We start from the raw sequence: 11,737 nt of genomic DNA on the forward strand, positions 1-11,737 counted from the left end.
GTTTCTGTTGGTTTTATTTCAATAAGTTCTCTATCAAAAGGACCCGGCGGCTCCTTCTCTCAGCGGGTCGCCCGTTATAGGTGTTGCAATCCTCCCGAGAGAAGTTCAGAGCCGGGAGAAGCATCCGTCATGTATGAAAATCGATGATCGATTCCGGGTGATATTATGTATTGAGTCTGAACAGTCATAGCCCCAGGAGTGTGGTCTTCAGGCCAACTTCAGCCCAGCGCTTAGAAAGAGACAAAGGAAGGCCCAGTTTCACGCAGAGGTAAAGTTTTGAAGATTGAAGGCGAGGAAGAAAATGAAAGTGTTTTAAAAGGCAATTAATAGTATGTCTTTCTGCTAGAATAAACAACCATGCGGATTTTTTTAACAGTTAAAAGAAATATGTAAGAAATGACCTCAACTCCAATGATCGTGGTAGGAAAGAAGGGAGGCAGATAGCGGAGGTGGGCAGAGAGAAGCAGACATAGCAACTGACAGAAGAAAAAGGTAGGCGAAGCGGTGGAAGGGAGAGACAGGAAAGGGGTACAGAAAACAGGGAGGCGTGGGGAACAGGGACCATAAAGGCAGGGGAGAAGAAGGGAGGGCGGAAGAGGGGCGAGAACAAGAGAAAGTTACCCAGGAACCCAGAAAAAAGAGAGACCCAAGGGAACCCAGACAGCAGCGGCCAGGGTTCGGGCGCGGAGGAAAGTTTCTCCCCCGCGCCCCGCCCCTCCGCTGCCCTCCGGGGGCCCCGCCCTGCCCCGCGCGCCCCGAGGCCCCAGCGCGCCCCGGGGCAAGTCCGCCGGAGCGCAGCCCAATGGGTCGCGCCGGGCCCGCCCCCTCGCTCGCTGATTGGCCGCTTCCGCGCTGGCCTCGCCTTATTAACAAGTTCTCTGGGGAGCGGCGGCCCGACCCGGAGCCGGCTTGTGCGCCCGGGAGCTTGGCCTGCGCGGCGGCGCCAGCAGAGAGCCAGGCCCGGAGCGCCGGAGCTGGCCTTCTGGAGCGGGGCGGGAGGCGCGCGCGGGACGGCCCGCGGAGCCAGGGCCCCGGGCGCTCCCCGAGGCCGGCCGCGCTCCCAGCCCGCCCGAAGCCCATGCCTGGCGGCTCGCCCGTCCTGCAGCTGGAGGGGGGGCCCGGCTCTGCATGGCCCCGGCTGCTGACATGACTTCTTTGCCACTCGGTGTCAAAGTGGAGGACTCCGCCTTCGGCAAGCCGGCGGGCGGCGGCGGGGGCCAGGCCCCCAGCACGGCCACGGCCACGGCGGCCGCCATGGGCGCAGACGAGGAGGGGGCCAAGCCCAAAGTGTCCCCTTCACTCCTGCCCTTCAGCGTGGAGGCGCTCATGGCCGACCACAGGAAGCCCGGGGCCAAGGAGAGCGCCCTGGCGGCCTCCGAGGGCGCACAGGCAGCGGGCGGCTCCGCGCAGCCCATGGGCGCCCGGCCGGGGTCGCTGGGCGCCCCGGACGCGCCGTCCTCGCCGCGGCCGCTCGGCCATTTCTCGGTGGGAGGACTCCTCAAGCTGCCGGAAGATGCGCTCGTCAAAGCCGAGAGCCCCGAGAAGTCCGAGAGGACCCCGTGGATGCAGAACCCCCGCTTCTCCCCGCCCCCGGCCAGTGAGTAGCCCGAACCCGGGCGACGGGGGAGGGGCCCGGGCGGGGACGCGGGACCCGAGGGCGCCAAGCCGCGCGCCGGCGCCGGCCTGTCTCCGGCGTCTGCGTACCTGGAGCCGGTACCTGGAGCCGGGGCCGCCGGCATTTGCGCGCTCCCCACTCCCACCCAGGAAGGCAGTTCGGGGCCTGGCTGAGGCCCAGCGCTCGGCCCGCTTTCGCGAGCTCCTCGTCTCCGCTCGGCGGCCGCGCGGGCGGGACCTCACTCGTAGCACGCGGGTGTCGGAGCACCCTCGCCTCCTGCCCTCCCCGAGCAACCGCAGGCGTCCCCGCTCCTCGGTCTGACCCTAAGCCCTGCTGCTTTGCGGTTACCCCAACGGATGAGTCCAAGAGCGCGGACATCTTCCCTGAGCGCGGGGTTTCGCTTTCTCATAGTGGAATCTGGTGTGCTCCCCTCCAACCCCCCTTTTAAAGTATCTCTTTGCCGGGAGGTTCCGAAGCTCTTGCAGAATTCCTCCTCCCCACTTCAAGTTTCAGGCAGATACTTGGTGCTCTGAGTGGACAGGTCGTTTTGGGGGAGGGGGACGCCCGGGTCCAGTGGAGGGGGCGGGGCACCAAGTCAATTAGTGGGAGGCGCCCCCCTCTATCCGGTCGGAAGCTCCCAAACGTTAGGACTGGGCCGTTGAAGGGGCTCAGCCACCAAAGGCGCTTTCGGGGTCGTTCCAAGGCCTCGCGGCCCCCTGGCTTCTCTGCCCAGCGAACAGGCTCGGAGATATTTCAGGAGCACGGGAAATTCCCAAGTTTTCCTCGTTTCCTCCGATTATTTTGCGCGGCATAATAGCCACCCGAATTCAATGGCGTGATGCTGAGGAGTGATTTTTATCTGGGGATTAAACGTCTTTGAAAGGCCTGCCCCTCCCTGGACCTAATGGCCGGAGAAGGTGGCCCAGCGCTGGGCAGTCGCTGCCGAAGGGAGTGCCCGCCCCTCAGGTGGCCCCGGCGGAAAGCGAGTTGGGGGCCAACTGCTTCCCGGACTCTCAGTGGCCTCGAATGGGGAAGAGGGGGAAACATTAACAGGAGATTTCCTTTGACTCACATCCAGGTGGCCTGAGAGCCCAAAGGATCGGTTTAAAAAAAAAAAAGGCATTAAAAATGCGTAACTAGGCAAAACCCGCATGGTGAAACAGTCCAGATTTGAATTCATTTTACCCTAGAGGGAAGCTTCTGGGTAGGCGACGCGTCCTTTCCAGAGCTTGGGAATTCGGTTAGGGCCTCGGCCCCAACCCTAAGGTCAGTGCCATCACGGTCATCCTGGGCATATTTTGTCCCATGTTTTATCAGGTCCCAGCTGCTCACTGTGGCAGAGGTTGACTCGCAGGCCTGACCCAGCCCCTGAACTACGGGAGTCTTTTGCAGGGGTGCTTGCTTACCGCCCAACCTTGAGGTCTATTTTGAAGCCATAAGAGAAAGACAGCTTCCCACCATTGATCTCTGCAGACTGAGCCTCAGGTGGAGAAGCCTGTTGCTCACCCACACACACGCATTTGAGTGTGACCAGAGGGCCTTGGCGCTGGTGTGGGAGAGGCCCCACAGACAACTGAGACACTCAGAAGGAGCCCCGTTTGAATGGAGTGCCTCTTCCTCCCTCCCCCCACCGCTTGGCACTTTATATATTTAAGAGACTTGGCCTCATGACAGCCGGCCTTGCTCCACCTCCAGCCCTGGGACTGCCCTGAGAACCCTGCAGGAACTCGCTGTTCTGAGGGAGAGTGGAATTTGGAGATCTGGATTATGCCACACAGTGGCCTAGCCAAGCGCTGAGCACTTGGTGGGCACAGATCAATGTTGGGCCAACACATAAAATTAAATGTGGTCTTGGGCTGGGCGCGGGGCCTCTTTCTGCATGTTCCATCAGCCTTATTAACATCCACGGTCCCAATGTGCAGTGGCGGTGAGAGGAGGCCCCGCTGTGACAGGGCCATCTAGCATTCAGGCGGTTCCACTTCCCAGTTACTATGTTCGGGCCTTGAACATGGGTATATTTCCCCTGAAACCTTAGTTTCCTCATTTGCAAAAAGTAGACAAGAATGTCTACCCTGCGGGGTTGTGGTGGAAATTGAAGAAAACATTTTCCAAGTGCCTCGCACAGTGCCTGGCGCCGAAAATGAATCGCTGGCGTGGTTATTGACTATTCTTACTATTTTAGGGGCAGGTTACCTGCCGTGCCGCTCTCTTAACCCCCTGCCTCTTTCTCTCCCCGCCCCCACCTCCACCCAGGGCGGCTGAGCCCCCCGGCCTGCACCCTGCGCAAGCACAAGACCAACCGCAAGCCTCGGACACCCTTCACCACCGCGCAGCTGCTGGCGCTGGAGCGCAAGTTCCGCCAGAAGCAGTACTTGTCCATCGCCGAGCGCGCCGAGTTCTCCAGCTCGCTCAGCCTCACCGAGACGCAGGTCAAGATCTGGTTCCAGAACCGCCGCGCCAAGGCCAAGAGACTGCAGGAGGCAGAGCTGGAAAAGCTGAAGATGGCCGCCAAGCCCATGCTGCCACCGGCTGCCTTTGGCCTCTCCTTCCCGCTCGGCGGCCCTGCGGCCGTAGCGGCGGCAGCGGGCGCCTCGCTCTACGGTGCCTCTGGCCCCTTCCAGCGTGCAGCGCTGCCCGTGGCGCCCGTGGGACTCTACACGGCCCACGTAGGCTACAGCATGTACCACCTGACATAGGAGGTCCAGGGTGGCCCACCTGTGGCGCCAGCGGATTCCTCCAGCCCCGGTCTTCTGCCAGCAGCAGGGGCCGTCCCCAGCGAGCGCCCCTGTTCCGCACCGCCTGGCTTCTGCCCTTTAGCCCCCACACTGCTCGGGTTCTCCTGGGTTGCTCCCTGAGTTCACTCTCTGTCGTCTGATTCCTTCCCAAAAAGTGACTGGAAGGGTCCCGCCTGCTTTTCTAGAACCTAGATCCACCCCCTCGTGTTACAGATGGGGGAAACTGAGTCCAGAGAGGTTAAGAAATTTATCCACGATCCCCAGCAGAGTAAGCGGTTGAACCAGGACTAGAGGCCACATCTGCCGCATCACTGCCTCCTGTCCTGACACCAGGAAGGAAAAGCACAGAGAAATTCATGTTTGAAGGTTTTGGAAAGGAGAACAGTCAGAGAGGAAGAGAAGAACGTGCCAGAAGCGATGGACCGTGGTCCTTCCATTGGAACATGTAGAACTTCAACAGCAAAACATTTGCTTTGGGTGGGGGGATACACCGTTACAAAGGTAGGTGGAAGGGACCTCTCTCTTACCAGTACCAGAAAAAAGTTGTAAAATAAAATTTAAAAATTCTGTTTCTATTTAACAGTACACGTGCGTGGCTCTCAAGAATCCCTTTGGAAGGGATTGGGTGTAATATACTGTATATTTGAAATTTTATTATCATTTATATTATAGCTATATTTGTTAAATAAATTAATTTTAAGCTACAAGACATGATCTCTGTCCTGATTTATCCTTCCTTTGAATTTTACTTCTTGCCCTCTCTTCACATGTACAATTGCTTTTCAGTGTGCCCGCGGTAGTTTTGCACCAACAACTTTCAAAGGTGACAACAGGATATTCAGGGACGGGAGGGGGGGGAGTGTCTTTTTTAACACGCAGGACAGATCTGCGTTTGCAAAGTCAAGTGGAGAATTGAAGCAATTACCTAAGATAATTAGGCTCAATTTTCCAATTCACTTTAAGCTGAAATCGACACTTGCTCAGGCGACCCAGAACCGACTCTTTCTTTTTTCTCCCCTTTTAACCTGTCTATGAAAACAAAGCGAATCACCCAAACGGTTTGATGACTGCAGACAGCTAATCCAGACGATTCCCACCCCTGCAAACCTGTTTTTCCCACAGGAGGCCAGGTGGGGGATGGAGGCGTTGCTTTGCGCCTCTAAATCGCCGCGCCGGTGTAGACTGGGTTTGTGGAACTAATTTCGAGCTGCCAGAATGTGAGCGCCTTCACACCCCCAATTACGACCCCTAAAAAAAAAAATTACTGAAAACCCAGGGCGCCCGCTTCCCGCCTTGGCGTGTCCTTTGCATGAGCCCTGCCTCCAAACTCTCACAAACTTGCTTTTTCTTTTATATAGAAGGTTAAACTCAGGCTTCCAGGGGAATATATTTGAGCGAGCGCCAAGTTTAGCCTTCTGGGGGGAGTGCTGCAAGGACGTTGAAGGCAGAAAATGACCTCTTAGCCTACTATGTTCCAGACACCACCGGTCCGTTCTTTTTCGGGTTGGGGGCCCTGGCTTAATTCTCACCAGATCTGCGCACGCCTGTCCCTGTCGCCCCGCCTCTGTCTCCCAGTGGCCGGCGCCTCCAAACTCCGCGCAGGACAGCCCTGGGCAGCAGCCTTTACTGCGAGGCAAGCCGTTAAGACGGGAAATCAGCAGATCAAGAGTTGTTAGAACCGAAGTACCAGGCGTTGGACTTGGGGAGGGTGGACGTCTGTCTGCACAGATAGAGACTGTTGCGCGGTGTGGAAACGAAGCCTGGGGAGCACTGCGCAGTTCTAGCCCCAGGGCCCGGAGGTCCGCCTAGGAATTCCGAGAGAGCGCAGGGTTGCGCCCACGCATTCAGAGCTGGCGCTGGGCACGTTCCGAGGTCCGCTGGGTCTCGGATCCTTCAGCCTCCGTCGCTCGGGTAAAGGTTTTGTCCCTGCGGCTGAGGCTGCAGTCTGAACTTGTCACAATTCCCCTCCCGAAGGGAAAAAAGAAAGCAAGCTTGCTGTGTGGAGTGCCATTCTGCGGCACCACATAGTCTGGGGGAGCCCCTGGCCTCTGGGCTTCCAGAAGAGAAGCCAGACCAGGAATTTGGGCCTCTTCGTCTTCAAGAGAGTAGAGTTACACCTAAAAAGGCCTCAGACTCGCATGCCCACGCGGCCCTTTAAAGGCGTTGAGGGCTGAGGTACATTGCTGCTTTTTGCAGACACAGAAATGTCTTACCCCCTCTATAAACTAAGCAACCCGAGTGGCAGCGCGCAGGGCACCCTGGCTCCCACACATCTTTCGGGTTCATTTCTGGAACGCCCCTGGCCACTCTCCTGTCCTGCAAATATCATTGAACTTGAAGTCAGACAAGCCGATGTAGTTCAGCCCATTCCTGCCACTGACGGCCTGACTTTGGGTAGAGAAGATCCTTTCGTCCCCGCATTCCTCAGTTTTCTCACCTGTGCAACGAACCTGGAATCCTTCCCCACCCCGTGGGTTTTATGGAAGTGTCAACGAACCCCCGTACAGAAGGGGCCCTGGGAACACCGGGTGGATGGGAATTTTCTCAGTTCATGGTGCGGCCGCGGCACCGGAGTGCTCTCAGCGCTCGCGGGATAGGGGAATGTCGGGGCTGGATCCGGTGTCTCCTCCGGCCGGGCTCCCGGGCCTCCTGGCTCCTCTAAGCTTGGCAATTTAGGGTCCAGGCAAACTCAGAGCAACGTAATTGCAGTAATGAGCAAGGGCTCGTGCTTTGCAGACGCGCGGCGGCTCCAGTGAGGCGGTAGCTGCAGGCGAGGCTGGCGCGCCCCCTTCCCCCACCCAGGGACTCAGCCCGGGTGGAAGAGGCCGCCGTCCCGGGATCCCGCCACACCCGCCTTCGCTGCCATTGCCGGCCTTGGGTCCGGATTTCCCTCCGCTTCTATGCCCCCTCGTTTTCTCATTTTTATTTATTTTCATAGATCCCTTTCTTTGCCCCCCTTCCGTCTCCGAATTTCCTCTCTTCACAGGGCGTGCACACAGATGGTGCTCCATAAATGTTTGCTGGATCTGAGCGGAGCGCTGGTGTGGGGGGAGGACCCCGAGCCACGTTTGGCGGGTCCAGCTGGAATTGGCGGCTGAGCTCCCAGCACTGCGTCTCATCCACCCTAGTCCTTCAAACTCGGTTGCTTGTTTGTCAAGCCAAGTCGGAGTGGGCAGGGGGTTCCCAGGCCCGGTCCTTTACGGATCAATTTCCTTCTGTGGCAGGAAACACCAGATCAATCCCGCGGAGTCTCTACCTATCGTGTCCACAGGAGTTGAGCGCAAACTGCCTGCTCCATGCCTCCCAACAACCGGAGGAGATTTTTTTTTTTTTACTAAGGAGATGACTGCGATCCAGAGAGGTTACATGATTTTCCCAAGGTCACACAGCCAATAAGGGGCAGAGCAGAGATTCGGATACAGATTACACGCCAGAATCCATGCTTTTCCCCGCACTGTCCAGCTCCCTTTCCTTGAGGGTCACAGAGTTTTTGTCTGGCTCTTGGGGGCTGGAAAAGGCCATCCAAGCGCGCGTGTCGCTGGAAAACGGGCCCTGCAGAACCTCGGCCCTAACTACGAATTTAACTCCTTCATGGCCTGACGGTGAGCAAGCCCCGGCCCTTGGGGAACATGAAGGGCGTTTCACCCGCCCTGCACGCCCTCTATGAAGCGTTTTCGTTTTGTTGGGGAGGAGACAGAGGCCTCAGTCTGCAAGCTCAGTTTCTGACCACGCTGGCAGGACCAAAGAGTCACACGCGCGATCCGTGGCGTGGAAGCCCGGGCCAGGATGAGATTACCCGGTGGCAGGGGACCTGGGGCGCTCCTAGCTCCGTGCGTAGGTCAGTGGGGGCCTAGCAGTCCGGGATCTGTGAGGTTGGGGTGAGGCTGAGAGCTTGCGCTAAGAGTGCCTGGTTTTAGGGTTCCTTTCTCCGCTCGCTACCCCTGGGGCTTGAAGCCCCAAATCGCACAGGAGGCCTCGTGAAGGCAGCGACTGTCGAGGCGGGGTGGGGTGTGCGGGTCCAGGGTGAATCCTATGGCAGCGAGGCAGCCTCTCCCTCCAGCCTCCACTCCCCCCACCCCCTGCACTGAACAGTCCTCCTGTAGTGACCCGCGGGCGGAGGTGAGATGGCCCGGCCCGGGCCTGCCTCCCTCCTGGAGCCCTCGGGACTCAAGTGGGAAGCGGCTAGGAGAGGCTGAGGCCGCCTTTCAACTTGGCGGCTGGCGCCGGCCTGGCCGGGCCCCCAGGGCCCTGCGGCCTCCAGAGCTCGGTCCCCGCCCTCCCAGTGGCTCGCACGGCGGCACAGCCAGGACATTCCCCCAGCCCATCGGTCCCTGGAAGCACCTTAACCTGTCCCCCACCCACGACCACCAAGTGTCCACTCTCCACAGCGTCCCGGATCCCTCACTCCAGACTCTTGGATTTCCTTCTGCTCCACCAGACAACTCCCCTTCCCAGGGCGCACAGCACCCCGCTCCAGGCCTAGGAGGACCCTCTCATCACACGGGCCTGCCTCCTCCACAGCGCCCTCCCGTGGCTCCGCGGGCGCACAGTTTCTGCTCTTTGCAGCACCCGGGCCTCACAGGACACTGAGCTCCCTCTGAGACAGAGAAGGCTTGAGCGTGAGCGCGCGCGCGCACACACACACACACACACACACACACAGCCAGCAAATACACACACACAAACAACACCTTCCAAACACATGCAGTGCAACACACATTACATATACACATACAACCAGACAACCAACATACGCTGCACACACTATAGACACAAAACTAACATACACACCCACAATCAACACACACATCCTAATAAACATAGCCCATTTATAGAGGCAAACATACACCCTCACGGTCACCACCCTCCAACATCCTTACAGGAGTCCTGCCACCTAGGGCCTAGCGACACTGGCAGGCACGAGTAATCTGGGGAGAGAAGACCCAGAGATAGACATCGATTGGGGGGCAGTTAAACCCGGAGAAATGATATACTGAGAGAAGCCAGGCAGAGGCCGAGCGAAGCCACTGGGAGACTGGGTGGTTGAGCTCAACTGTGGGCAGCTCAGAACACCCGGGGTGCGGGTGTGAGAGACGATCCGGGGGCGGGGTATGTGGGTGTCTTGTGTGTGGAGTCAAACCCAAGATGCAGGCTTTTCACTCGGAGGCAGCGGAGGCAGTGAGGAGGATGGTCTGAGGGACCTCAGGGCCCTGCCGTCCAAGAGCCCCGTGGTGATTTCTGCAATCCTTTCTCCTCCGAGGGCTCCTCCTCTGGGGTGCCCCGCCGCCCCACCTCCATCTGGCTCACCGGACTCCTGCATCCTCTGAGAGTCTCAAAGTGCCTTCCCAGGAGTCAGATCCGGTGCTTTGCTCTTGTTGGCTGAACGCGCAGGCCCAAGGTTTGGACTGTCCATTCAGTCACCCAGCCCCCACCCGCAGCCCAGGTGGGGAAGGCGGTGCTTGGAGAAGCAGCCGGCTTAGCGCTGGTTAGGACAGTCAGTGTGGGGATCCCCTGCCTGGAGTCAGACCACTTGGTCTTACGAATTCTGGTTTTGGCACTTGTTACTTGTGTGACCTTGGGCAAGTTGCTTAACCTCTGTGAGCCTGAGAGGCTCGAACCCAGGCTTCTGCGTTTCTGGATGGTGATCTCTAACACGTTACTGCGGTTCCACTCCTAAAGCCAGGTTTGGCTCTCGGGGCCTAGAACACTGAGGTGGGGGTGTAATAAGACATGCCTTTAGGGCAGTTAAAAGCGGATTTAGTGCCTGTTCTTAATTCGGGGCCTGACTGCGGGCTGACCTAAGGAAGGACCTCCGACCTGAGACTGTGTGTTGGTGCAGGCAGCACCCCGCGTTGCAGCCTCTTGTTCTCCTTACAGGCGAGGAGGCTGGCTCCAGGCGGGCTGAGCGGAGGCTGGATTCCAGCGGTCGCTGTGGGACCACAGGGGCTGCCTCCTTCCCCACCCGTGGGGAATGGGTTTTGACAGACACGCGGGGCTGCGATCTGACCGAAGTCTACTCAAGCTGCGCAGCAGGGTTGCTGGGGGCTGTATTTGTGGTGTTTATGGGGGGCAGGTTAAGGTGGGGTGGGCAGCACCTCAAAACCTCCCCTGAGAGAGGCCATTTCCTTGTCTCGCCCTCCCTGGCACTTTCCAGACTCCCGCGCGCGGCACAGCCCTGTCCCTTTGTCGCCGCTCAGATGAGCTGCCCCGACGGTTGGCTGGACTCCGGCGCTTTGGGGTGGTACTTAAAATAATATACCCCGTTTTCTCTCTGATGACCGCCCTCTATCCCCCCGGTGGCAACCAGGGGCTCCGCCAACGGAGAAGCGTCAGCGTCAGGGCCACACCGACTGGAAACGGAAGTTTGGGGCAGGCTGAATGCCCTACCTCTGGAGTTCTCTGAGACTCAGGCTCCATTTCGGTTAAATGGGCACAACAGTGACCCCTGGCAGGGAGAGAGAGAAAGGGACAGACCCCATTCTGTTGGCCTGTTAAGTCATCTGCATTCCCCGCCGGGGGAGGGGAATCAAAGGGGACCTGTCCCTTCTGATTTGACAGCAGCTGACACGGGTTGAGCCCTTGCAAGCACTCCACGTGGGCCATGCGGACCAGTCCCCATTATCAGGCAGGCACACACCGTTGGTGTCCTCCCGTCACAGACCAGGAATAGGGGCGGGGGGAAGCAGAGGGTTCAACGACTCAGGTAAGATCACTCAGCTAGTGAGAGCTGGAGCAGTGCTTCTAACCCGGGCAGCTTTTGGGGCTCACCTCTCACCTCGCTTCTCAGCCTCAGTTTCCTGGTGGGCGGAATGGAATCACCGCAAGGCTGGTGACTCGAACTGGAACGCGCCTTGAGAACTGGAGCGCCGGCGGCACAGGGGCGGGTGGCCACGTTCGCGCTCTGTATCGTTGGCCTTGAGGCTGCTCTGGCCACTTGGAAGTCGGGAAGTTCCAATTCCGGGAGGGGGTCGGGGTGGGGTGGGCAGGTAGGTCCAAGGCTGGAGGGATGAGTGGGGCGCAGCGGAGGGATGGTTTGGTCCCTGGACGGTGACGGGAAGGGTGGGAGGCTGTGCCTCACTGTGGACCCGGAAAGAACAGCGCTTCCTCTTTGAACCCTCTCCCGACAACTCCAGCACCCTTATAGCTCATATTACAAGTGAGGCAGCCAAGGCACAGAGCAGGGAAATGACTTGCCAAAGGTCACACAGGTGTCTAAGACCGGATCTGTGTTCTCCACCAACCACCGCTGCTGCCTTAGCTGAAGGCAGAAAACCATCCCAATGATGAGCTTGGTGGACTCGGGACCCTGAAGCGTGGACGCCCAGGCTGGAGCGCTTGGCGGAACCCTCCTCCGGCCAGTCAAGGCTGAGCAGGCCTCCTGGTTCTA

At 58.8% G+C, this 11,737-nt stretch overlaps 1 protein-coding gene across 1 annotated transcript; it reads left to right on the top strand.

Annotated features, from left to right (window-relative positions):
* The first annotated feature begins 903 nt into the window (after positions 1 to 903).
* MSX1 (msh homeobox 1) lies at positions 904 to 5,054 on the top strand. The gene is made up of 2 exons (XM_019661135.1): positions 904 to 1,597; positions 3,869 to 5,054. The coding sequence occupies exons 1-2, from the start codon at positions 1,129 to 1,131 to the stop codon at positions 4,309 to 4,311; spliced, it is 912 nt and encodes a 303-aa protein (XP_019516680.1). The 5' UTR covers positions 904 to 1,128; the 3' UTR covers positions 4,312 to 5,054.
* Positions 5,055 to 11,737: the final 6,683 nt, after the last annotated feature.

Source organism: Hipposideros armiger, unplaced genomic scaffold (assembly GCF_001890085.2).
Source record: "Hipposideros armiger isolate ML-2016 unplaced genomic scaffold, ASM189008v1 scaffold_337, whole genome shotgun sequence".
NCBI classification, from domain to species: Eukaryota; Metazoa; Chordata; class Mammalia; order Chiroptera; family Hipposideridae; genus Hipposideros; species Hipposideros armiger.

Coding starts and splice junctions, on each gene's coding strand:
- MSX1 (XM_019661135.1), top strand. CDS start 1,129: ATGGCCCCGGCTGCTGACATGACTTCTTTGCCACTCGGTGTCAAAGTG. Junction 1,598..3,868: donor CTTCTCCCCGCCCCCGGCCA/GTGAGTAGCCCG, acceptor ACCTCCACCCAG/GGCGGCTGAGCCCCCCGGCC.